This window comes from Melitaea cinxia, chromosome 25 (genome assembly GCF_905220565.1).
Source record: "Melitaea cinxia chromosome 25, ilMelCinx1.1, whole genome shotgun sequence".
In the NCBI taxonomy this organism is placed as follows: domain Eukaryota; kingdom Metazoa; phylum Arthropoda; class Insecta; order Lepidoptera; family Nymphalidae; genus Melitaea; species Melitaea cinxia.
In genome coordinates this window covers 1,117,762-1,144,896 of record NC_059418.1, presented here as the reverse complement: position 1 = coordinate 1,144,896, position 27,135 = coordinate 1,117,762, and the positions used below count along the sequence as shown (strand labels likewise).

General features: G+C 35.9%; 1 protein-coding gene and 1 long non-coding RNA gene across 2 annotated transcripts; both read right to left on the bottom strand.

Annotated features, from left to right (window-relative positions):
- Positions 1 to 496: 496 nt before the first annotated feature.
- Positions 497 to 15,973, bottom strand: LOC123666144. The gene is made up of 3 exons (XR_006745154.1): positions 15,893 to 15,973; positions 627 to 637; positions 497 to 506 (listed from the first exon to the last, which is right to left on the bottom strand). It is a non-coding gene; the product is annotated as an uncharacterized LOC123666144 (long non-coding RNA).
- A 3,649-nt stretch (positions 15,974 to 19,622) lies between these two features.
- On the bottom strand, positions 19,623 to 23,901 carry LOC123665849 (repetitive proline-rich cell wall protein 1-like). The gene is made up of 4 exons (XM_045600084.1): positions 23,871 to 23,901; positions 22,680 to 23,081; positions 21,052 to 21,332; positions 19,623 to 19,913 (listed from the first exon to the last, which is right to left on the bottom strand). The coding sequence occupies exons 1-4, from the start codon at positions 23,899 to 23,901 to the stop codon at positions 19,623 to 19,625; spliced, it is 1,005 nt and encodes a 334-aa protein (XP_045456040.1).
- Positions 23,902 to 27,135: the final 3,234 nt, after the last annotated feature.

Sequence of the window (27,135 nt, the reverse complement as noted above, 5' to 3'; positions counted from 1 at the left end):
TTATTGACTTACTTTCTTGTGTTGAAAAAATTGGCAATGATGAAACATAATTTGGCAGTTCTGCTAAGTCAGATTTCCTAGAAGATGGCATAGATAAACAAGACATCCAGGGATTATAACTCGACATTCTAAGTTTTGTTGTTGGTGAAATTGGACAAGTTGGCACAAAGGGTAGTGAATTTTTCACGCAAACTTCCGTAGAAGGTCGAATGGGGATATCAGATGTAGGTTTCTTAGTTTGTGTTACACAAACTCCTGGAGTAACTCTTAAAGAAAACGGTGAAAAAGGAGGCATATTGTTTATTGGACTAACACCCACAGTGGATGTAATAGGCCAAGAAGCCGCTGCAGAAGGAAATGATGAAATAGATTGTGCATTAATCGTTGAATCTTTTTTTGTTAAAGGAATGGGTAAATCTATTGCAGGGATCTTAAAACTATTTGGCTCAACATTTGAAGTTGAAGCTATAGGCCAAGATGAAACAGCGTTTGGAGAAATTGTAGGACTTAGTTCCACAGAAGAAGCATAAGGAACTAAACTAGGATGGTTAAAAGTAGTTGTCATTAATTTTGGAGCCGTTGTGATAGGTGAAGATAAAACAGAAGCTGAATTCATATTTAGTGACGAAACAGGAGCCTTAAAACTTGTGGGGCCAAATATCGCATCTAATGTTGTGGGCAAAGACGTAATTGAATTAGGAGACTCAGCTTTTGAAACTGATGTTGGTAGTGTCGGTATGGGAGGATTTAAATTTTGTTTTCCTAGATTTGATGTAGCATATGATTCAGAAGTAACATCTTTTGTTGATGTAACCGGTAAGAATAAATTCGAAGGTGGTGAGATTTTTGCATTTATTTTTGTATTTGAGCCATAATTCATTGTTGGTAAAATAGGCCAAGGTGAAACAGGAGTTTTTGAAATAGGTACTGCAGTAAATGTAGGTGTAGCCATTACTCGTGGTTCAAAAACTTTGGAGCTATATTCGGGGGATGTAATCGAAAGTACACGTGGGTAGATTTCTTCTGATTTACAACTAGGAGGCAAGTTTTTGAAATAACTATGATATGGCCACTTATAATATGATTTTTGTAACTTTAAATTTAAAGGAGAAACAGCAGAAGAAAGTGCTTCTTGAGTTGATTTACAGTAATCTGATGTTAGTGGCAAGTGATAAGATGGTCTAAATTTTTTAGAATTATTCTTATTTAAAGGAAGATAAGTGAGTCTATTGTTAATGGTATTAGTGGAAATTGAGTCTATAGGTAAGTTTGACATTGGAAGATTATCCGGAAGTTTTGAAGAGAAATGCATATGTGGATGGTTTTGATTTGAAAATGACTTGGTAATTGGTATTTTATTAGGAGCTGAAGGAAATAGAACACTCTTAAGAGGCTTGCAAGCGCTATCCATATATGGATGACTTTTAGTTTGAGATGAACTTGGAAAATATCTTGACTTTGTACATCGAGCGAGATTTGATAAGGGTTCTGGTGTATAGAAAGGACAGGAAAAATAAGAAGTTACTCTTTGCGGTGATAAATGAGATTTCATTGATAAGGGATCAAATGAACCACTTTGTTTAGGATTGAATAAATGTGGATTATAAACATTACTTGAGGTTAAATTAAATTTTTTAGGTAGTTCTTGGGGTAATGGACTATATATTCTGGAGTGATCAGTTGTTGGATACGGTGCAATCGGTGGTAAAATAGGAATATCACCTATTCCATCAAAGTACCCATTGTTTGATAATGGCTGTGATGATTTAGTGGACAGTAGATACCCAAATAAATTTGATTTTGCAGGAATTGTTATAGATGGGATAGCAAGCGATTTTCGACTGCTGTTATCCGTAATTATAGAGGAAGCCTTCGGTAGGATAAATTTAGGACTTGTATTAATATGAGATGTAGATAATATAGGTTTTGTAGTGTAGAATAAATTAGGGTAAGAAGACGGTGGAAATTCAAACATTACATTATGTGGTCTTGTCGTATTTATTGATGGAAAATAAAATCGGTTAGGTAATTTTTGTACAATATGAGGACTTGACGATATTGAATTTGTATGGTATTTGATGGAATTTGGTGAGAGAGATTTAGAAAGAGTTTGTAAAGTGGGTACAGGGTTTATGGAAGATGTTAGAAGGTTAGAGAAGTTTGGAGAAAGGTCAGGGATTTTTACACTTGTAGTTGGTGCAATGTTTTGGTTTGTTATCTCAGGAAAAATTATATTACTGTCAGTAGTTGTTGCGTTTTTAATTATATTGGCGTCAGAAATATTCGATATACTGGTTGAAACAATTTGTGGCGGTGTGTTTATTTCAGAAGTATCGCTGCAAGGGGTTGTTAAGGTATATTCTATACATGGCGTTGGCATAATAGGGGTTACAGAAGCCTCGTTAGTAGTTGTTAAATAAGTAGAAGATTCAAGCATTTGCGTGAAATTTTCCGAATCTTTTTCTACGGATATTTTAGGAACATTATCTTTTATGTTTGCAATTATTTGCGGTGAATCTTTTTCAAGCACACCAGTACAAGGAGGTGTCACTTCGCTTACTTGTGACGTTGGTGATACAGTTATAGGATTAATTGATTCGCTTAAAGTTGGTAAAGCATCAGACACTTTAGATAAAGATATGTCATTTTCTTTGATGACACTGATACTGGGAATGTCAAGTTTAGTTATAGAATCAACTAGAGAAGATATTGGCTTTTTAAGTGTTTCAGTAATTGGATTTACCAATTTTGTTTGTAACGGCGGTGCTTCTAAAGTAGAGCTTACAGATTCAATTAAATTTGGTACAACTGAAGGTATATCACATATGGGTAAAGAATTTATCTTAGGAATATCAGACATAGTCGTTGTAATGCCTTGTAAAGGAAGTTTAGGTTCTGATAGTATTTCAGTACATGGAGGTGTCAATTCACTAACTGGTAAGGCTGATGATGACATAGTTGGAGTTTCAGGTGATTCACTTGAACACGCTAAGGAGGCTAAAGGAGGAGATAAACCAGTTGAAAACATATTATTTTCTGAATTTTTTCCTATTGTTAACTCAGGAACATTACAAACATTGGTTGGAACTATTTGTAAAGGAGAAGATATCATTGGCTTAGAAAGTATATTATTGATCGAAGATGTAAGAGAATGTGGAAACGATTGATTAATATTTGATTTTTTTAGTTTACCTAATTCTTCGTTTATCTTATTTTGGTGATTTTTTTCTTTTGCTTTCTGATTTAAAGAAGGTGTAGTTACAGAAGATTTTATGGGAAGATTTTGAAGGCCTGGAAGTATGTATGGTATATTCAAAACCGGATTTAAATTCGTTTGAAAATATGGTGTGGGTAAAGGTGATAGTGATACTGGTAAAATAGGTGTAATTGTTACAACTCCTTGATTTTTCTTATTGATTTCTTTCTCTGAAAGTTTCTGTATAGCACTATTAAGTTTATCGCCTGCTTTTTTATTTCTAACTTCAATTTCTGATGGAAACTTCTTGTATCCTGTAGGATTAGTATTTGAGATGTTTTTGTCTTTATCACTGCATGGTTTACCATAGTTATTAAAATTAGCAATGTTCCATGGTAGGTACGGTTTTGGACTTGGACTTTTGTTATACAAATTCGGTACGATTGTATGAGGTATAGGAAATTGTATATTCCTTCCAAGCTCATCTTTAATATTCGTATTACATGGAACAGGGTATTGTGCTATAGTTTCTACGTTCGTAGTTTTACCTCTTAATAATACTTCTGTTTCGTCCTTAGGGTGCTCCTTGATATCAAATTCTGTATTCGTTTTATTATTTTCAAGATATCTGTTACTATAATTAGGTGTTCCATATTGTACATTATCTTTTTGTCCCTTAAACTTCAGTTCTTCTGAATCTATTTCTTCATTATGTAAATCATTATTTTCTACTATAAATTCGTAGGAATTAGGGGTTTTCTTATTAGGATTGTAAGTTTTAAATTTGCGATCGTTTAAGGGTCTTTCCGGTACCTTTTCCGGTTTTTGTATTATATTTTGCTTAATACTTGTTTGATGAGGATGATAAGCGACATCATCTGACTGTTTGTATGTAGGTTTTATATCACTGTCATTAGATGAACAAATGTGTTTCAAAGATTGATCATCAATACTAAAATAGTGTGTGTATTGTGATAAAACGTGTAGTAGGTGGTCAGTGCTTGTATAAAAATAACCTAAATTTTGATAACTCCCATCTTGTTGTTTATAAAAAGAGACAAGTAATTCATTTCCGCTCTTATCTTGTATTTCACCCTTTAATTTTAATATATTGTCATCGTTACCAACTAAATAAACTTTAATAATATTTCTGATAGATTTTTCTTTATCACTTTCTATTAAATTATGTATGTCATCATTGATTACTTTATAAAATGTTGTGATTGAGTCAAGTTTATTTGGCGCATTGTCATTTATTGTTACAATAACAGTATCATTTATATTATCAACTGTATATTTTAGTGTATCATCTTTACTTTTATCGCTACCTCTATTATTGAGATCAACAATTCCTCCAAAAAGTTCATTATATCTCTTTAGTCTTAATATTTCTTCATCGTTATTAGTTTCTTTGCTATTATATGATTGACGTTCATCAAACTGCAAATAAAGTAAAAATATAATTTAAGATACTTTCTTTACTTTTTAATTTATACTGTTACTTAATTATCAATTGACGTAGGACACAGCAGAAAATTTCCTACTCAAATATGGAGCAGCCCGACTAGGGTAGTACCTCTTACCAACGATCACAGCTAAATAACACTGTTTCCAAGCAATGGTGTATTCCTGTTGGTGAGTAAGGTGACCAGAGCTTTTGGGGGGAACTGGGGATGGGGTCGGCAACGCGCTTGCGATGCTTATGAGTTGCAGGCGTCTATAAGCTACGGTGATTGCTTACCATCAGGTGAGCCGTACGTTTGCTTGCCGACCTAGTTACATAAAAAAGAACTTACAGCAAAATCTACATTGTAAACATGTATCAAGTAAGCTTAGTTGGCCACGTTTAAAATTGTATGGATATTTCAAATTTCCAAGAATTAATGTTTACAAAGCATATTTCCAAACTTACTTAACAAGCATATTTCTAAACTTCCAACTATTTAAAATGAAAAACATAAATAAATAAAATCAATACTAAACAAAGAATAACTCAAAGTCAAACAGAATAGTTGATTAAGCTACTTCGCTCGTGAAGGGAAAGCTTTTGCCCAGCTGTGGGATGTTTACAGGCTCATTTCGTTAAGTTAAGCAATGATTTTGTTTCTCTTTCTACTAAAATTTATTAAAATAAAATTCAAGTTAATTTCTTGATTTTACATTTTATGATAATATTAGCTATTCGCCCCGGCTTCGCATAGTTGCAAAAACTATCAGTGTTCCTCTCCTATATTATGCATTTATTATAAATATAAACCTTCCTCTGGAATCACTCTATTTACTAAAGAAAACCGCATCAAAGTTCGTTGAGTAGTTTTAATGATCTAAGCACACAGACAGCGGGAAGCGACTTTTTTTATACTATGTAAAAATAATGTTTAGTCTGGGCGTTTGTGCAGTCTTTGTGGGTCTTCCCACCGTGCCTCGGAGAACACTTTAAGCCGTCGGTCCCGCTTGTTATCATGTACACCTGATAGCGATCATTACTCATAGTAGGGAATATATCCACCAAACTGCATTGGAGCAGCGTGGTGGATTAAGCTCTGATCCTTCTCCTACATGAGGAAAGAGGCCTACGCCCAGAAGTGGGATATTACAGGCTGAAGGCTATAGATTATAAAGCTGAAAAGTTTGTATGTTTATTCAAACGCTTTAATCTCAGAAACTACTGATTCGAATTGTTAATTTATTTTTCGTATTGGATAGTCCATTTATCAAGGCTATAGGATATTTTTTTTCTCAGATTAACGCGCGCGAAACATTGTGGCGCAGCGAGTAATATATATTTAGAAATAATTGTCAATTAAAAGTAACAAATGATTCAAAAATGTTAAGTTTATTTTCGCTACATTCAGCAAAACTATTGAAAGTTTACACTGCTGCCCATAATTCCCTAATGGATTATCCTTAGGAGAAAATTGGATGGAAAATTGGCAAGAAAATACGTACCGTTTCTTTTGTGGGAATACTTGGACATGAAGCAGACGCTAAATTAATAAGGACGTACTCCAAAACATCTGAAAGGATACAATTAATTTACTATCATTATTCAGTGGATAAGACTACTTAAGATTTTTTCAAGGATACTTTAGAAGTAATAAGGAATAAATATTTTGATTAAATCTCTTATTTTCTTGAAGTGGAACATTTTTAGGATTGTTATGATTTGAAACTCTATGAAACGGAAATGCGTCACGATAGAGAAACACACACATATTCTATAGGAGAGAATGAGACAGAACATTACACAGTTTTTTATAGTCTTGGTGAGGAAATTCTGCCATGGGATGCTTTTCACAAGTTTCATTTCTGCACTTTTTTTTGTAATTTCCAACTTTAGGGAAGAAACCATTGGTAGGGCACAGCAGGAAATTTTCTGTTCAAAATATGGAGCAGCCCGACCGGGGAAGTACCTCGACCTTACAGAAGGTCACAGCTAAATAATACTGTTTTCAAGTTGTGTTGTGTTCCTGATGTTGAGTAACGTGACCAGAGCTACTTACTAGAGGAATAATTGAGGATATGGTCGGCAACGCGCTTGCGATGCTTCTTGTGCTGTAGGTGAGATTGCTATTTAAAAAAAAAACATATTTTATTAAAGTTGCAAAAGAAGTCGCGAGACACAGCCAGTTTTCAATATACGCCGAGAAATAAAACACTAAAATATACATAAATTAAAATTCACAATTTTTTTTAAATTTCTAAACGTAAATATCAAGAGACCATCCATTAAACGGGTCAGGTTAAAAACCATGCTTTTGTACATTAACACAGGAATAAAGAACTCAGTTTCGTTACTTGACGTATTTAAAAAAAAAGTTCTATTCGTTTTATTTATTTTTTTTGAAATCTTAACGTCTTTTCCGTTTCCGTTTGAGATCATTTAAAAGCCATTTTGAATTCAAATAACTATATTTTTCACCCGTCAGTCGCAGACGCCATTAAAACGGGAAAAACTGGTAATAATACAAAATAAATTCAGGATTTAAAAAGGATTATCTAGAGCGTGATTATAATACAGTTGTGTTCCGATGATCAATAAATTATTCGCCATCAAAGTCACATAAATTGCTTTATTCAAATAGGCTTTGAAAGCGCTTCTAAATCGTTATTTTACAAATGGAAATTTTTAATTAATTACTATAACTAAAGTTAGGAGTTACAGTGAAGCTATCACCGACTCGGAATGTAGGTTCTTCAAAAAGGATCGAAAGAAATTCCGCAGTTACTCATCAAAAAAAAAATAATAATAATAATAAATGTAATAAAATGGTGTGAGCGGTCTATGGGCTCTGGTTTGGAATGAATATCTTTTGGTTTTTTGGTAGATGACGCTGTTGTCATAATTTATATTGTAAAATATTAAGTCAAGAGAGTCGAATTGAATTTTTTTTTTAATATTTGTTTCTATATAATGATTTAATGTAAAGTGTAAAGGGCAAAAACCTGTAGACGGAATAAATGAATACAAATTTTAAAAAAAACAACGATAAATTAAACGCAGAATGATGGAGGATAATTAAATTAAGAACGAATAAAAAAATTTGGAATTGTATAAATTTTATTTTATTAATTACATTTTTAATTTAAGAACTATACATTAATTATTTATTATAAAATAAACTTTAAGTTAAGAAATATTTTTAATCATTATTTTCGATCACAGGAATAATATAAGGGTAACTAAAATATGTCACATATATTTAAGAACTAATTTTATCTAAGTTTCTAGAAGTGTCGAGAACAAGTCCTGTTACGCCTTTTTCGATCTCGTTTCCATCCCACTGTGCGTGTATCGCGCGACGACGTTCGTCGTAATTAAATATACTCATATGGAAAAACATAAATCCTCTTTCATTACAAAAAAAAAAAAAAAAAAAAAAGAAAAAATTGCCAAAGACAAGAACAACTCTAACCCTCAAGCCCTCTCGATAAAAACTCAAAGTAAAAAATTACAATTGCAAATGGCGACGCTTTGAAGTTTGCCATTTTGTTTACAGACGCTTTTCATATCAAGTTACCGGCAGGTGACCTCGTAGTATATGTATAGTTCACTTGTCAATGTGTGCGTGATCTTTTCAACACTAATAATTGTGTATTGCTTGTAAACGAAAAAAAAATCGACTTCAATTACATCGACCAGTTTTACATTAGTACACGAATAAATAGTCAAGTAAATACGTGTTATTAGATATAACTCGAAAACTATTTGTCAGATCTCAATTAAATTTAAATTGATCCAAATGACACGCACCGCCCTTCGGTTAAAAGAAAAATCATCGAAATCGGTCCACCTAGTCAAAAGTTCTGAGGTTACATACACAAAAAAAAAACAATCGAATTTACAACCTCCTTCTTTTAGCAGACGCCGTCGGGTAGCACGTCTCAAATAAAGTATATTTCTTTGGCTACACTAGCCACTAACGTATGATGTATAAAATCTAATATATAAAATTCTCGTGTCGCGGTGTTTGTAGTTAAACTCTTCCGAAACGGCTTGACCGATTCTCGTGATGTGTGCATATTGGGTAGGTCTGAGAATCGAACAACATCTATTTTTCATCCCCCTAAATGTTGAGGGTAGTCCACGCCTAATTTTTTTTTGATTTTTAGATATTTTTTTTATTTTATTATGATTTGGCGTTGAAAAATACATACAACCCTAAATTTCACCCTTCTACCACCAACCCCTATTTTTAAATGGCGTTTAGCAGCAAGACAACGTATGCCGAGTTAGCTAGTATAAAATAAATAAATATATATCTCATAACATACACACACGGTCGTCTATTCCTGTAGTAAGCAACTTAATGCTTGTGTTACAGGTAACAGTCGACTGTTATAAGTATTTTTTTTAATAATTATTCAAAGAAATTGTAAATATATAAATAAATACAAATATTACACCCAGACTCAGGTGGAAATCAAACCCATAACCACCGGAACAGAAAGCAACACTACAAACTGCGTCGATGGCTTAGTTAAATAAAAATTAATAATTTTTAACTCAGATGTATATTATTAGATTTAGATGACGCATCGGTACAGCGGTCACAGCACTGGCTGTTGCGCTGGCATTCGCGGGTTCGATTCCCGTACACGACAGACATTTGTATTGGCCACATAGATGTTTGTCGTACTCTGGGCGTTTATGCTTATGTATTGAGTGTTAACGGACCAAAGGAGAAAATCCTACTGGGGGCCGTTAAGCGTGAATCATTTATTTTATTTAAAAAAATAAGATTTTGAAATGTGTCTTATATATTATAATACTTGCGACCTGCCTCGGCTTCGCATGGGTGCAATGCTGATACTAAATATAAAATAAATATTTGCAATATAAGCGCAAAAAATGTGTTTATTTACGGCATCACATTAGAAACCTCTGAAAACATTCAGTGTTCCTCTACTATATTATGCATGTATTATACATATAAACCTTCCGCTGGAACTTCACTTTATTTACTAAAGAAAACCGCATCAAAATCCGTCGCGTAGTTTTAAAGATCTAAGCATACAGACAGCGGGAAGCGGCTTTGTTTTATACTATGTAAAGATTAATATTAATTTAATTTCTAGCTCAACTGCAGCTCACAAAAGACCACACCTGAACATTACTGTCTTCAAGTAGTGTAGTGGTTGCGGGGTCCTGGTAAGTAAGGTAGCCACCGTACTCTGGTGTACCTAATTATGCGTGTGCCGTGTGGCGGCTAAACACTGACGGTCGCGGATTCGATTCCCGCTCGGAGTGAATATTATTATTTATACAAATAATTCCGGTCTGGTTGTTAGTCCTTGTGGGTCTCCCAACGTGCCTTGGAGTGCACGTTATACCGTCGGTCCCGGTTATTATCATGTACTCATATCGTTACTCATAATAGGGAATATATCCGCCAACCAGGAGCACCGTGGTGGATTGAGCTCTTATCCTTCTATTACATGGGGAAAGAGGCCTTACATGGGGGAAGGAGAGATAGTGGAATATTACAGGCTGAGGCGAAGGTAGCTGTAGTTATAATAATAATAATAATAATAATAATTTATTTCAGACATATGTCCATATTTTTGTTAGTTACATTTTTTCCTAATCTATGTTAGTTCCAACAAGTGTTACAAATGACAAACAAACAAATTATACCAAGTCAAAAATCAATAAAAATAACACTCAAAATCAATATACTAAAATTCAATCAAACCCAAAATTAAAATGATCACCAAATTCAATACTAAAGTTATATATACAGGAATTATATTATCAAATTATAATTAGTTTTACTTACAAAGCAGTATGAAGTAGTTAGGTTTTTTCATATCGAAGACCAGCTAAGTCAATACAATTCAATGGTCGTCAGATTTTTATGGGTGTCAGTCAGACATCAATACTTTCGCCAATGTCGTGTAGGATAGGGAAGACGGTGGGCGTCGGATTCGTGTTGCTACATTTATCTTACCTTAAAAAATAAATTAAAAAATTAAATACTAACTATACCCGTGTGAATAATTCGCAATTAATAAGTAAAATAATTTATTTATTAATAATAATTATCACTTTACAAAATTATTATATTAAAAGTATTTATTAGTGAGTTAATTTGTAACTGAACAAAAAAATTACCGACTGTCAATCATGTTGACATTGTTTCAAAATTAAAGCCGTTATGTTTATATAATTTTATAATTAACTAGCTGACCCGGCGAACTTCGTATCGCCTAACACAAACTTTATCGTATGGTATTAAATTTCAAATTGACTTTTAAGTATTATCACAAATCTTTTGTATGGCAGTATAGAAAAGTGTTGTTTTTGGACTTTTTCAGGAAATTTAAATTTTTTTTTTAGAGTTTTTATCTCCGTAAGAACCATCCTCGTACTTCAAGGAATATTTTAAAAAAAGAATTAGCGAAATCGGTCCAACCGTTCTCGAGTTTTGCGCTTAGCAACACATTCAGTGACTCATTTTTATATTATAGATTAATTTACGAAGAAGGCAAAACATTTTTTTTGTTGTTGTCGCCGGTAGAGCAAGTAATTGTGTATAAAATGATATATAATTTATGCGAAATTTTTTTTTTTTGTTTTTTTTTTTTATTTGAAATAATTGTGAGACTTTCTCTAAAAAGGGAGGCAAAAACCTTACAACAACCTTAGCGTATTAATATATGTATATTATCGTTTATAATAAATTGATTTACGATTTTTACAACATAATTTACAGTTCACAGCTTATGAACTAATTAATAATTACCTATTTAGTATCTGTTTTTAACCGACTTCCAAAAGGAGGTTTTCAATTCGACTGTATTTTTTTTTCAGAACTTTTGACTGGGTGGACCGATTTCGACAAAATTCTTTTCAATCGAAAGGTGGTGTGTGTCATTTGATCCCACTTGAATTTATTTGAGATCTAACAACTACTTTTCGAGTTATATCTAATAATGCCTTTTTACTTGACTATTTTTTCGTCGACCTACGTTGTATTATACCGCATAACTTTTTACTGGGTGTACCGATTTTAATGATTTTTAATTTAATCGAAAGCTGATGTTTATCATGTGGTCATAATTAGATTTCATCGAGATCTGATAACAACTTTTTGAGTAATCTTTGATAACGCGTGTTTACTTGACTATTTATTCGTTTACCTACGCTGTATTACTTGTCGATGTAATTGTAGTCGATTTTTTTTATCGTTTTCAAGCAAATACAATTTGTTTAGAACGTTTACCAATATTGTGTATAGTTAAATATCGTTGTATGTTAAATTAGTCCAACGCTCGACAGATGGCGTGCGGATCAAAATAGATCGCGCTAAAACTTTATTTACGTGGTATAGTATGTAAGATTAGTAATTTAAATAAACAAGCGATCGAGCTATCGAAGGTCGGTGTCGGTGGTCGATACGTAGATCAGAGTACTGTCGTGGTTTTATTTATTCAACCCTTCAAGTAGTTCACAACTAGTTCAAAGTCGACCCCCAGCCGCCGTAGCACGCCAAGTGTTATACACAATTATTGTATTCAATATTTTCAAAAAGAAAATTTAGATAAAAAGTGTCATTAATCATTAGTTTTATATATTAAAAAAAATATTATAATAAATAAATACACACCGAATAGAAGCCAACCGTAAAACCCGACATGTTATTACTAAAGGAATCAAGGTTACACAAGATGGCGGAACAATTCAAGCGTCACTAAATTATTTATAAAACTTTTAGATTTTCCACGGTTATGACGTTACAAAACTTTGATTAAATTAATTTTATCGGTCGTGATATTGATAACTTTTTTCATTAAATCCAATATATATTTTTGCATGTATTTTGAGCGCTGACCTTCTACTTAAACAGTTTTGAAGTAAAACTTCTGTACGCACGCTTGCTTAGGCGAATAAGCTGGTGAATGCGTGACGAGAGCGTAACGAAAAGTGTGACCGGGTGAAGCGAACGAAAGTTGAAAGGGAGATATAAGTTAGATGGAGCAAAAGAAGTTTTACTTCAGTCGTGTGGTCTAAAGGACACTCGTTTTTTGACGTGACAACGTCTAATAAATCGATGAACGCCGGCTGCATGCACGAAAAAGGATGACTCATTGTCTCGTTACGCTTATTGTATGCTTCCGCCACATCTATCTCTCTTCCACTCGATTGGTCTATACCTCCGAGGAGATGTTTAGTTATGACGTTGTCACGTTAAACTTTCGTCCGTAAACCAACTTCACAGACAAATTTTTTTTTTTTGAATATAAGTACATAGATATCATCATCATCATTACAGCCTATACAGTCCACTGCTGGACATAGGCCTCCACAAGTTTACGCCAAAAATAACGTGAACTCATGTGTTTTGCCCATAGTCACCACGCTGGGCAGGCGGGTTGGTGACCGCAGGGCTGGCTTTGTCGCACCGAAGACGCTGCTGCCCGTTTTCGGCCTGTGTATTTCATAACATACACATAGATACAAATACATTACATAGATATAAATAATATTTATTTAATGAGTAGGTAGCTACTAAATATTTTTAGGCCAGGATCGATATTTTACAGGCGATTTGAAATCGGGTAGTGGGGGTGGGGAGAGATTTCAGGGTTAAAACGGCTTATCAAGAATTCCAGCAAAACTACGTCCTATCGAGAAAAGTTAAAAGGCAAAGTGTAAACAATAAAAAGATCTACAACTTTTGTATTTACACTTTTTTCACATAGCCTCAAAATTTATGCGAAAAGTTAAAAAATATGACTTTTTGATTTTATATTTTCATCTCCCACAATAATATATTTTTTTTAATTCAAACTATACACTCACAATATATACTTTTATAATCTTGTTTTTTATTGATATAAAACAATATAATTTTCAAACGAAAATTCTCACATCAAAATATTTGCTTTTTCAAAACAATCACTCTTTTACATTTTATTTGTTTATATTTTTGTATTTTACATTAAAAGAATTTCAGTAAATTTGTTTCAAAATAAACTGAACCTGTATTTGTCAGACTGTTATCATTGCAAACAACAAACAAGTCAGAAAATTGTCTTAGAACTCTTAAGATAAGCTCATTTGGACAATTAAACTTTTTAGACTTAAGGTCTGTCTTACCAGATATATGTTACGTCACAAACCAAGCGTTATGCTCTCCCACCGTAACAGGTAGTAACTGAAAATCACTCGATCTTTCCTAGGAATGGAGGGTTATGTCAGACTCCTACTGACTAAAAACCTACCACGTGTGAACAGTCGTCCGCCTGGGTGGGGCGAGATGGGGCTGTGCTAGTATTCGCCACCTTGCCCCGGACTATTTCGTCTACCTACTTTATGTGACTAGTCGATGTAATTCAAGTCGTTCCTTGAAACGACTTCCAAAAAAGAGGAATTTCTAATTCGATTGGTTTTTTGATGATTTTTGTTTTAATCGAAAGCTGTTGCGTGTCATGTGGTCCCATTTAAATTTAATTGAGATCTAACAAGCAGTTTTTGGGTCACGTGTAATTATGAGTATTTACTTTGGTTTAATCGAATGCTGATGCTTGTTTTGTGGTCCCATTTATGTTTGACCGAGTTCTGATGAAAAATTTTTGAGTAATCTTTGATAACGCGTATTTACTTGACTATAATTTCGTCTACTTACGTTGTATTACTTATCGATGTAATTGAAGTCGGTTTTTTTTATTTCAACATCATCATCATCATCATCCTATCACAGCCTATCACAGTCCACTGCTGGACATAGGCCTCCACAAATTTACGCCAAAAACGGCGTGAACTCATGTCTTTTGCCGATAGTCACCACGCTGGGCAGGCGGGTTGGTGACCGCAGGGCTGGCTTTATCTCACCGAAGACGCTGCTGCCCATCTTCGACCTGAGACGCTGCTGCCCGTCTTCGACCTGTGTATTTCAAGCCAGCAGTTGGATGGCTATCCCACCATTGGTCGGCTTTTTCAGTTCCAAGATGGTAGTGGAACTGTGTTATCCCTTAGTCGACTCTTACGACGCCCACGGGAAGAGACGAGGTGGCTATATTGTTTACTATCGTAGCCACACAGCGTTTTTGTTTGCGAGCTAACAATTACACTTACACAGATCAACAAATAACTAAATTAAAACTTCAATATCATTGAAAAACCGTTTTCATTAAGAACATTCGAAAATCAATTATTCAAATCGTCGACTAATTAAAAAACTTTTTCATGGACCATCGACGGGATTTTGATTGGACAAAACCCATTGGTACAAATTCGCTGGACTCCGGCGTTCATTGGAAAAGTTTTGTTGAAATTATTTAATGTCGGATAAAATTTGATAATCTTATAATATACTAGCAGTTCACGTGACTCCACCTGCGTTAATATCAGAAATAAAAATTGGTTGTCTGTAAACTTGGTTTATGGATAGTTTGACGTGATAACGTATAACAAAACATCTCCTCGGACGTATAGGCCAATCGAGTGAAAGAGAGTTAGATGCAACGCAAGCGTACAATGAGCATAACGGGACAATGGGCGTAACGCTTCAATGTGTCATCCTTTTTCGTGCACGCAGCCGGCGTTCATAGATTTATGATCTTTGTCACGTCAAAAACCGTATTGAAATATTACATAGCGTATAACCTTCCTTGTAACGTATATCTTCAACGATCTACGTAAGATTGCCGGTGGAAGCTGGATGAGGATTGCAGGTAACCGAGATGTTTGGCGTTAACTTGGGGAGGCCTATGTCCAGCAGTGAACTGCGATAGGCTAAAGAGATAGTCTTCCTTCATAAGGACTACGTGGAACTGAGAAATTTTACGTGAACATGGGGAGGCCTATGTCCAGCATTGGACTGCGATAGGAAAAGAGAGATCCTTAATCGGTAACTGTACTATCCAACCACCCCAATAGCTTCTTAAGATGAACGCGTTCAAGCAAACATACTCTCCAAATTAATATTAATAGACTTTTTGACCATTCTTCGCTTCAGTTACACGGTTTGTTTGGTTTATGTGTTAAAATAATATCTTATGTCTATCAGTGATATTTCAGCATTCTCTTGGCGAAATAATTTTTGAAATAGGTCCAGTAGTGTTTGAGTTTATCCATTACAAACAAACAAACAATCGAATCATACTTTTATATAATAATAACTAGCTGACCCCGCAAACGTTGTTTTGCCATATATGTTATTAGCCCCTAATCCCCCCCCCCTTTATGACTTCTTCTTCTTCTTGTATAATCGCTTCCGCGAGGATTTGCCAATGTCAGAGTGAGTCTATGGTTTTATGTTTAGGGTTAATGCTCTGGTAAGAATATCCCTTATGACTTAGGGGTGTGAAAAATAGATGTTGGCCGATTTTCAGACCTACCCGATATGCACACAAACTGATCAGTGGAGATGGTCCAGCTGATTCGGAGGAGTATGATAACTATAAAAATTGAATATCATAATCTCTTGGGGCAATTGGGGATGGGTCGGCAACGCGTTTTCGATGCTTCTGTTTTTGCAGACGTCTATAAGCTACGGCAATCGCTTCGCTAGTGACTGAAAAAAAAATGAAGCTAGTATATGAATATTTAAGCTTTTTTTAAACGTTCTAAATGTTTTTTTTATTTGCTTTTTAATTACTTTGTTGTCTAGGCAACGTAAAAAACTTAAATATAGAGCAGAGCACACTAACAGCACGCAAAAGCGGACTTATTGTTTTGTTATTAGAAAAAGATATTTTTTTAAAGATTTATTCTATGGGACTATTAAACTATAGAACTACTAGCTGACCCAGAAAACGTTGTTTCGTCATATATATTGTTAGCCCCCCTTAGCCCCCCCCCCCCCCCATGTAACTAGGGGTATAAAAAATAGATGTTCGATTCTCAGACCTACCCAATATGCACAAAAAATTTCATGAGAATCGGTCAAGCCGTTTCGGAGGAGTTTAACTACAAACACCGCGACACGAGAATTTTATATATTAGATATGATATCGATTTGTACCATAATAAAAGCACATTTTTAAAACATTTATAAACTGCTAAACATGTTCCAAAAGTCTCGAAAAGATTGAACAAGAACCCAATTTATTTATTCATTTCGTAATAAATAATAAATGTAATCTTCTGATTAAAATCTATCCAGAATGGATACAAGGGAGAGAGATTAAATGAAACCACATACACTGCATACCATTTATAACATACAGCAGACACAGAAACAGTTGTTGACAGTTGACAGAAGAAACACGAGATAGCTTTTTGCAATCAATTAAAGATATATCTTTCGACTAGAAACTGCCGACGGCTCTTATAGCTCTTTTTTACTTTTCCATTTATATTTAACTAGCGACCCGCCCCGGCGCCGCTCGGTCGCAAAAACTATCAGTGTTCCTCTACCATATTATGCATGTATTATACATATAAACCTTCCTCTGGAATCACTCTATTTCCTCAAGAAAACCGCATCAAAATCCGTTGCTTAGTTTTAAAGATCTAAGCATACAGACAGCGGGAAGCGATTTTGTTTTATATTATGTAATGATAATGGGTATTTACTTGACTATTTTTGCGTCAACCTACGCTGACGCACGTTGTATTATAACTTCATAACTTTTCACTGGGTATACCGATTTTGATAATTTTATCGAAAGCTGATGCTTGTTTTGTAGTTCCATTTAAATTTCATCGAGATGTGATGACTACTTTTTGAGTAATCTTTGATATCGCCGCGTTGGAGCAAAGGTCACAGCCATGGATTGTAACTGTTGCGCTGGCGGCTGAAGATTCGATCCCCGCACATGACATACATTTGTATTGGCCATACAGATGTTTGCCGTGGTCTGGGTGTTTGTGCAGTCCTTGTGGGTCTCCCCACCGTGCCTCGGAGAGCACGTTAAGCCGTCGGTCCCAGTTACCATCATGTACACCTGATAGCGATCGTTACTCATAGAATATATCCGCCAACCCGCATTGGAGCAGCGTGGTGGATTAAGCTCTTAAGCTTAAAAAGGCCTATGCCCAGTAGTGGGATATTACAGGCTGATGCGTTTGATATCGTATCGTATGCATATTTACTTGACTTTTTTTTTCGTCTACTTATGTTGTATTACTGGTAGATGTAATTGAAGTCAGTTTTATTTCGTTTTCGAGCAAACACAATTATGCAGTCATCAATATATTAAGCACTATTTACCAAAATGTATCGAACGCCACACTTTTTAATTTGGTAAAATTAAAAAAAAAATTGATTACAATATTTAGAATTTTATCAATTAGTAACATTGATTAAAACTCAAAAAATTTCGTAAACTTTTTTCAATCAACTTTGTTTTAAAACAATTTTGTTTAAAGTACCGTGAACCGTGGAAACGTACACATTTTAATAAATTCCTATCGTATAAAAAGGTTTAACACCGAGGGACATTATCACAGTACGGTGGTAAGTTATCTAAGCAAAATGGTCTTCACAACTTATATTTCGATATTAGGTAAGACTTTTTCGTTTAATTTAAATATTAATATTACTTAAATAGTAATTTTTATTTCATTTTCTATTCATGTTTGAAAGTTATTGATAAGTTATATAGGCTATAAAATATCACGTAGTGACTTATATGAGGTGTCTAGTCTATATGAAGAAATTTGTTCGTCGTTTGATCAATAAAGTCAAAAATTGATTATTAGTCTGTTTATTAAAGATTACTGTAGGCTGTATTACATTAAGCAATGTGGAAAATTTGTAAAAACGGTACGAATATCTCAAAAACTCTACGAGTTACATGCATGTAACCTATAATAGCCGAGTTCGCGTGCTTTGTCTGGCAACAATATATTTTTACTAATACCTATTTTTTTATTTTTTATTTTTTCTAATGAGGCAATATGTTTTTTCTAGCCCTTATCTGCGCTTGCCAGTGCAGTCCATTCATACCGGCCGGCTCGGCGACCACTGTCTGTGACACAGCACCAAACGTCCTAGGTCTAGGACTCAATCTAGGCGCACTGGGTCCCTTAGGCCTAAACCTACTACCTTTTGCAAATGCCAAACTAAACCCATTACAATCATCTACAACAGTATGCGAAAGTGCCAATGTTGGCGTGCCAGCGACTCTGCCGATCGGTCTAGCTGACTGGCAAGCCAATATGCTGAACTACTATCCTCTGCCAACACCTATTCCCGTGCCAACGCCAAATCTTCCAATGCCTAGCACAACTGTTTGCGAATCTGCGCCAAATGTTTATGGACTGCCAAACATGCCATTCATTGGTGGCCTGCCTTACATGCCAAGACCCTTTAGTCCATATGGTACATTTGGTCCAATGATTGGTGGTTTGCCAGCCATTGTTTAGGCGTCCATAATTTCTTGATTGTTCTTTTATATACATAAGTTTCCTCAGCATATTAAAAAAAATATTTTTGACATATGTTAGTGTTATCAAATTTCATAAATTTTCAAATAATATCCAGAAATTGTACTGGTTTGTTACTTTTTGGGGGTTATTCCTTAAACCCTAACACATTACTCATTATTACACTTAAATAAATAAAATTTTCGATCCCATATATACTGTGTGTACGTCGGAAAACAAAAAAAATAAATATTAATGTATGTCGGAAAATAAAAAAAAATGTAAATTATCTTGTCAAAATTTATAATTGTATTTATTTATTTGGATTAAAGATTCGTATATATTAAGTTTTTTTTTTGTTTCTTTATAATATTTACCTGACCCTTAGTTTTAAAAATCGAACAAAAGAAAAAAATACTTAAATTGAATTAAAAAAAAAAAAAAAAAAAACAATTATATAATGCTCAATAGCCCGTATATTTCGTTCGCACACTCAATTTACAAATGTTGCCTTAATATAAATATTTATACAAGTAAATAATTAATTATTATTATAATTGTTTCTGTGTTTGGGGTTTTATGTTATTTGGGGGTCAATCATCTTGTTTAGTCCTCACTAGAACATGGACACGGTGGTGGGGGTTGGCAAGGGGAACATGGACAAGGTGGTGGTGGTGGTGGGCAAGGGGGTGGAGGACAAGGGGGTGGATAACAGGGTGGGTAAGGCGCGGGAGGAGAGCAAGGAGGTTTATATAGAGTTACCTGCGCACAACCCACAGTATTGAATCTAGGTGGATGGGGCTTATAGCAAATTGTAGGAGGTTGGGTCAGGGTTATTCTCGGGGGTCGTACGATGAACCAAAACGGTTGCGGAGGTTGGATCGCTGGTGGAGTAACCTGTAATAAATAATAGTATATTATTTCGTCGTTGATTGTTTTTTGAAGTCCCTATGCTAGAGAAATTAATCAAAAAATTGTGTGTCATCTCTGACACGCAGCTGAAATTAACTCCTTTAGAATAGTTATTTACCGCGTTGGCGCAACGGTCACAGCCATGGATTGTACCTGTTGCGCTGGTGGTTGCGGGTTCGATCCCCGCACATGAAAAATATTTGTATTGGCCATACAGGTGTTTGCCGTGGTCTGGGTGTTTGTGCAGTCCTTGTGGGTCTCCCCACCGTGCCTCGGAGAGCACGTTAAGCCGTCGGTCCCGGTTGCTATCATGTACACCTGATAGCGATCGTTACTCATAGTAGGGAATATATCTGCAAACCCGCATTGGAGCAGCGTGGTGGATTAAGCTCTGATCCTTCTCCTACATAGGGAAAAAAGCCTATGCCCAGTAGTGGGATATTACAGGCTAAAGCGAGAAACAATTATCGTAGTATTTAAAAAATTAAAATGTTCTAATAAATGGGTCAAATTATTTATCTATATATTAATACGTGAAACAAAAACTTTGTACCCTTTTTACGAAAATAGCGCGCACGGAGGAGTATGGAATTTTGCACACTTATAGTTTATATAGAGGAGTGTGGACTGTTAATTTTTTCTGAAATTATCTATAAAAATACATTAAATCATTAAAAAAAAAACAATACACATACTACCATGAATTTGACACACACGCGCATATATAATTATATACTCTTTTGTTAAATCTTCAAACTTATAATTTAAATTAATTATGGTCTTATTTCGACGAGAGTAACCACTAGTAATAAAATAATTACTCTAATATCAAAACATAAACTCTTTCTATTATATTCTATTTTATATTTTATTTTCTACTATATTCTATTTTCGCTGGTATACTGGTATACATATATTGACGATTGAGATAAAAACTACCCTATCTCCCGAGTTGGACCAAATTACAGGTGCTTACAAAATTTAATAAATATTAGTTCAGTAGCTTCGGAGCTTATAGCGAACATACATCGTGACAGGAAATATATATATATATAAAATCGTCACTGCACATCATCCCCTCTTAATATCGTCTTAAGGAATAAACTCCAAAAATTATTTTTACCTTGATCTTCGGGATCCTGGGTGGAATAACCGGCGGTGGTCTGACCAGAATTGGCGGTTGTCGTGGTGGTACCACCGGCTTCGGCTGGACCATAATAGGCTCCGGTGTCGGGGGATGAACCGGCGGCGGTTGTACTCGGATCGGGGCCAGCGCTGGGGGTCGCACCACGGAAGGCTTGACCCAAATCAGTGGGGGTTTTGGTAACTTAATCTGTCCTGGTTTTATAACTATGGGTTCCGGTGTTGGGAAGCGTATTTTGCCGGGTTTTACTATTATAGATCCTAAAAACGTAAAGTACAGATTTTGTTAAGTTATAATTTCTATGGGATTTACTTTACACGCGCCTTTTTATAATTAACTAGCTGTACCCGTAATTTAATCAGCGTGGAATAGTTACTTCCGGCAGCATATTTAATTTTTTAAACATATATTTCAGAGCGACGATATGAACTGGTACATAAGCAAACGCGTTTGAGTATATTCGTACAACCTGAGGCTGTATAAAAATAAAGACGGTGAATTATCCATTTCACCTAAATTATTAGGATTAACATTACGATTATTTGATATGATGTAGTTCTCCGCTCTTAATCTGCTTTTATTTAATGTCATGTAACGTAATCGTTCGCTTTCGACTTTTACATACATGTCAGCATCAGATTGGTTAATTAGCTGCATCGTGATAACACGTTGAAACTGTATTTCTTTGTATTTTTTATTTTCTGTTTCGTTAGCTTTTTTGTCAACGTTATCACACAAACACTGTTATCCCCTATTTTATTATTTAATTTAACTTTTATTTAATCAAATATCAATCAATCAACATAATCAAAAGCCTAGAACATAACTCTCTAGTTTTCAGCTTTAGAAATGACTCCCCCTAGGAGCTCTGGTCACCTTAGTCACTCAGGAACACAACACTGCTTGAAAGCAGAGCCATTTAGCTGTGATCTTCTGTAAGTACGAGGTACTTCCCCTCGACCTGCTCCAGGTTTCGAGCAGGATAAATCCTATTATGCCCTAACTCAGTTGAGCTATATACTAGTTCCTATACATGATGACCTATCCCAAGCCAAATGTTATTTAGTATTATTGCAATGTAGTGTTCTTTGTGCTGTTCAATAAATCTAACTATTCTACCATATTATAAGCTTTTCTTTCTCTCTCTCCGTGACTCTCTCCGTCTGACGCCGCGTTGGCGCAACGGTCACAGCCATGCATTGTACCTGTTGCGCTGGCGGTTGCGGGTTCGATCCCCGCACATGACAAGCATTTGTATTGGCCATACAGGTGTTTGCCGTGGTCTGGGTGTTTGTGCAGTCCTTATGGATCTCCCCACCATGCCTCGGAGGACGTTAAGCCGTCGGTCACGGTTATTATCATGTACACCTGATAGCGATCGTTGCTCATAGAAGGGAATATATCCGCCAACCCGCATTGGAGCAGCGCGTGGTGGATTAAGCTCTGATCCTTTTCCTACATGGGGAAAGAGGCCTATGCCCAGTTGTGGGATATTACGGGCTGAAGCGTTTCTCTCTCTCAAACTCAATTATTAATCTTTCCTAAATTTGCTTTTTTGTTTGTTAGTAATGGTTAAACTCAAAAAATTACTCGAATTTTGTGCTTACCTCGAGGTGCTTGCCCGTATAAATAATTTGCAAGCGGTTGTGATGGATCGCAAGGTCTTAGCTGAATAGTTTCGTGCTGATCCGATTCAATGTTTTGATCCGGGGCATAATCGGAATCATCTGGGGCATAATCGGGACTCGGCTGGGGCATGCATGGTGGTGGTAGTTCTGGACAAGGGGGCTCTTCATCTTGAAATGGACATGGAGGTGGATTGGGAAAGGGTATTATTTCAGGGCATGGGGGTGGTGGCTCAGGGCACGAGGGTGTTGGCTCGGTGAAAGGGCATGGCGGTAGTGGCTCGGTGCATGGACACGGGGGGGCTGGCTCGGTGCATGGGCATGGTTCTGAGCACCGTATATATGGATCTGGCAGCGATTTACTGAGTGCTGTACCGAAGAGAACTGAAACAAAGTTTTAAATTAATGATTAAGATGTCATGTGTAAGTGTTAATGAAAAAGCCGACCGGTGACGGGATAACCATCCAACTGCTGGCTTTGATACACACAGGCCGAAGACGGGCAGCAGCGTCTTCGGTACGACAAAGCCAGTACCGCGATCATCAACCCGCCAGCGTGATGACTATGGGCAAAGCACATGAGTTCACGTTATTTTTGGCGTAAACTTATGGAGGCCTATGTCCAGCAGTGGACTGTATAGGCTGTAATTATGATTAAGATGATGTTGATTTAGTGGCGCTGTGTTTAATGCAGGATTTTACTAATTTTATAATAAATTTTATTAAAAGAGTAACGGCGGAGGCTCTTGCCCATTCTTTTCTGCAGAATCTACATCCTCGATCTTTGGTAGCTTCACTTATATAATTTTAATTTGTAAAATGTCGATCAAAATGCTTTTGAAGCCTATTTGAATAAAGTAATTTATTATTGAAGTTATAATTCTTTTGGCTCGTTAGGGAAAAATGATGAGAGTAAATTTTTACGATGCGCGCGCACACTGTCACAAAAAGTCGTCACCCTGAAGTTAGCTAGTCAACGAAGAAGAAGTTAGTAACGTGTAGTTAGCTAGCCAATGAAGTACAACTTCTTACGTGCGTACATAAGTACACACACACACTTTTTTCCAGTTTTTATAATAGACCTGTAGGAAATGCTTGACTTTTTTTCAGTCAGTCAGTCAAAGTCAGTAGAAAGAAATTGAATAAAAATCATATAAAGAATTAACAACTTACCAACCAACCAAAGGACTTCCGCCTTCGCCATTTTCCCGTCTGACGAAATAAGTCAAAAACCGTCTCAATATATACAAGATAACCATCGAAAGTGGTAAAAAAAATTAAAAAAATATTTCGTATAAAATAAACTCTAACAACTGGTGATAGAGTTCAGAATCCTTTTTTTTTTGTAGTTTAGAAATTATTTTATATTATGTTATACCCCACTGATTAAGTTTAGAAATGGTCAATTTACAAATTATTGATGGATTTTAAATATTTTTTATATATTATGATACATGAAACATATTTATATATGTAAAAATTATAATATTACTAGCTTCGCATTTGATCTTTTGTAATAGTGTTTTCTCGCAAACGAAAAAAAAACTGACTTCAATTACATCGTCATTACTTGATATAACTTACAACGCATTATCAAAGATTAATCAAAAAGCACTAATCACATCATCATCATCATCACCACTTCAGCCTATCACAGTCCACTGCTGGACATAGGCCTCCACAAATTCGCGCCAAAAATGGCGTGAACTCATGTGTTTTGCTTTCACCACGTTGGGCAGGCGGGTCGGTGACCTTGTCTTGTCTTGGCAGGGTTTTGTCGCACCGAAGACGCTGCTGCCCGTCTTCGGCCTGTGTATTTCAAAGCCAGCAGTCGGAGGGTTATCCCGCCATCGGTCGGCTTTTTAAGTTCCAAGGTGGTAGTGGAACTGTGTTATCCCTTAGTCGCCTCTTACGACACCCACGGGAAGAAAGGCCATACTCTTTAATTCCGTAACCACGCAGCAAAGTCAGATCTCAATTAAATTTAAATGGGACCACATGACGAGCACCATCTTTCGATTAAAAAAGAAAACATCGAAATCGGTCCAATTGGTAAAAAGTATTGAGGTAACATATATTTAAAAAAAAAACATAGTCAAATTAAGAGTCTTCTCTTTTTTGGAAGTCGATTAAAAAGCAGTCAGTCAGACGTTTAAAAATTAGGTGAAATAGCTTTTTAGCTTCGCTGCACGCTTGATATAAGCAACATATATGGTATAAGTAGACATCCATTAATTACTTGAGCCCAGAATGGGAGGTGTCCAATGAAATCTCACCAAATCTCATTTAAATCGAGGAGAGATAATCGAAAATCTCACGTCAAGTTCAAAAAATATAAAATACCAGCTGACCCCGCAAACGTTGTTTGCCATATATGTTATAAAGCCCCTTAGCCCCTCACCCCCCTTATAAATTAGGGGTATGAAAAATAGATGTTGTTCGATTCTCAGACCTACCCGATATGCACACAAAATTTCATGAGAATCGGTCAAGCCGTTTCGCCGTAAGGAGTTAACTACAAACACCGCGACACGAGAATTTTATATATTAGATTATAGCTATAAAAATATATATTTTGAGATTTAGTAAGTGTTTCTCTAGTCGATAGAGCTAGAGCGATGAAACTACTATATCTTTGGAAATTACGGAGCACTTTATTAATTTTAAGCCCTAGCGGTTTTTAGGCGGTTTTTAGGCCCTAGCGGCCTTTACAGCGTCACCGGTGAGAGGGGCCGGGCACTAAGGCAAACCGGCTGCGAAGGAAGCAGGGGAGCCCTCTGGAAGGGCTCGGGGGGGAAAAACGCCCGCCCTAAGGGTGTCTCCTAGCGAGATCGCACCTCGGCTTAGAGCGTCGTCGGAGTGGAGGAGGTGCTATGCGGAGCGCTCAGACGGCTTACGGACGGTCCGCTATGCGCCTAGGCGCGTGCGAGCCGTCAGAACGCGGGGACCTCGCCCTCGCCGGCGGGGGCGGTGTGTGTGTGTCTTGTGTGTGGCGGTGTATATGGCGTTAAGCGCCGTGATCCTATCGTCAGGGTCGGTTAAGACGTGCATGGGACGTCTTTGTACGGTCTGTAAGTTCCCTCTACCTACGTATTTGCAAGCCTCTGCTACAAGAGGATTTGGGTGACTGTGCGCTCTCTCAAAATACTCTGTAGCTTCGCGATCGAATTGATCTTAAGGTCGCGATGTAAGTCGACATTACGCACGTACCACGGTGAGTACGTGGCAGTGCGTAGAAACTTGTTCTGAATGATTTGGAGCCTATGGATGAGGGTTGGCTCCACATGAGCGAAGACAGGACACGCGTAGGTCATAATAGGTCGTACGCAGGCCTTGTATAATGTCGTCTTATTTCTAAGAGAACTTTATTAAAAATATTGGCAAACTATATAATATAATTTACAAAACCAAACGTTAGCGTGCTTAAACACAGAGCAGCGCCATCTAGTTTCACTTTATAGAACTATTCTAACAATTACAACTAAAAATAATGATACAGCTATTAAAATCACTTAGTTTTTGCTTTGAATATTATTTAATTTAAATAAATTAACTATAGTATACTTGAACGGTTTATTATGTTAAAACACAGTTTATATATTATTTTTGAAAAGAGTAACTGGGGAGATTTTTGCCGATTCTTCTCTGCAGAATCTACATTCCGAATCGGCGGTAGCTTTACTTTTACAAAAACAATAATTTATTTTTAAAATTTTGAAAGTGCTCTTGGTGCCTATATTAATAAAGCTGTTTTTGATTTTGATTTTGATTTTATTATTTGCCGTCAATTTCACATAAGGGGAGGGGGAGTCCACGCAAATCTCACTTCTTAATATATATAAATTACGCGTCAAGTTGTTTGTTCGCGATGGACTCCTAAACTACTTAACCGATTTTAATCAAATTTGCACACCGTGTGCAGTTTGATCCAACTTGAAAGATAGGTTGTATTTTATTTTGGGGGCGTCCATAAATTACATAAGGTGTTTTTTAAAATTTTCTGTCCCTCCCTCTCCCAACCCCCAATTTCACGTGAAATTTTTCAAAATATGGGTTTCTTGCGTAAACGCGTTGGATTGTTATTGTAAAAAGAAAAAAAAATGCTTTTATTTACGACTAGTTAAGACTTGTAATCAATATTGCTGAGAGTTTAATTATAAGTGTAATAAAAATTTAACAATAGAATACTTAAAACGTAACTAATATCTACTCTAATTCCGTCCATGGAGAAGCATGCGCGGTCTCAAGAGAGACTATTAGAACCAACATGTCCATATGATTTTCAGTAAAATCACCTGCTCCTTCAACTTCGTTCTGATCTAGCCACTCTAAGCCGTTGGCATAAAACAAATATGTTGGTTTGACAGTCAGTAGATGCATAACGTCGAAGTATGATGAAACTATTTTCTTTCGAACGAATTAGTGAATGATCTTAATC

Bases quoted from the DNA above. Each gene is read 5' to 3' on its own strand.
- LOC123665849 (XM_045600084.1), bottom strand. From the start codon at position 23,901: ATGGCGAAGGCGGAAGTCCTTTGGTTGGTTG. The intron at 23,082-23,870 runs GTAAGTTGTTAA...ACTTTGTTTCAG, and splicing joins GGAAGTCCTTTGGTTGGTTG to TTCTCTTCGGTACAGCACTC. The intron at 19,914-21,051 runs GTAAAAATAATT...TATTTATTACAG, and splicing joins CCAGGATCCCGAAGATCAAG to GTTACTCCACCAGCGATCCA.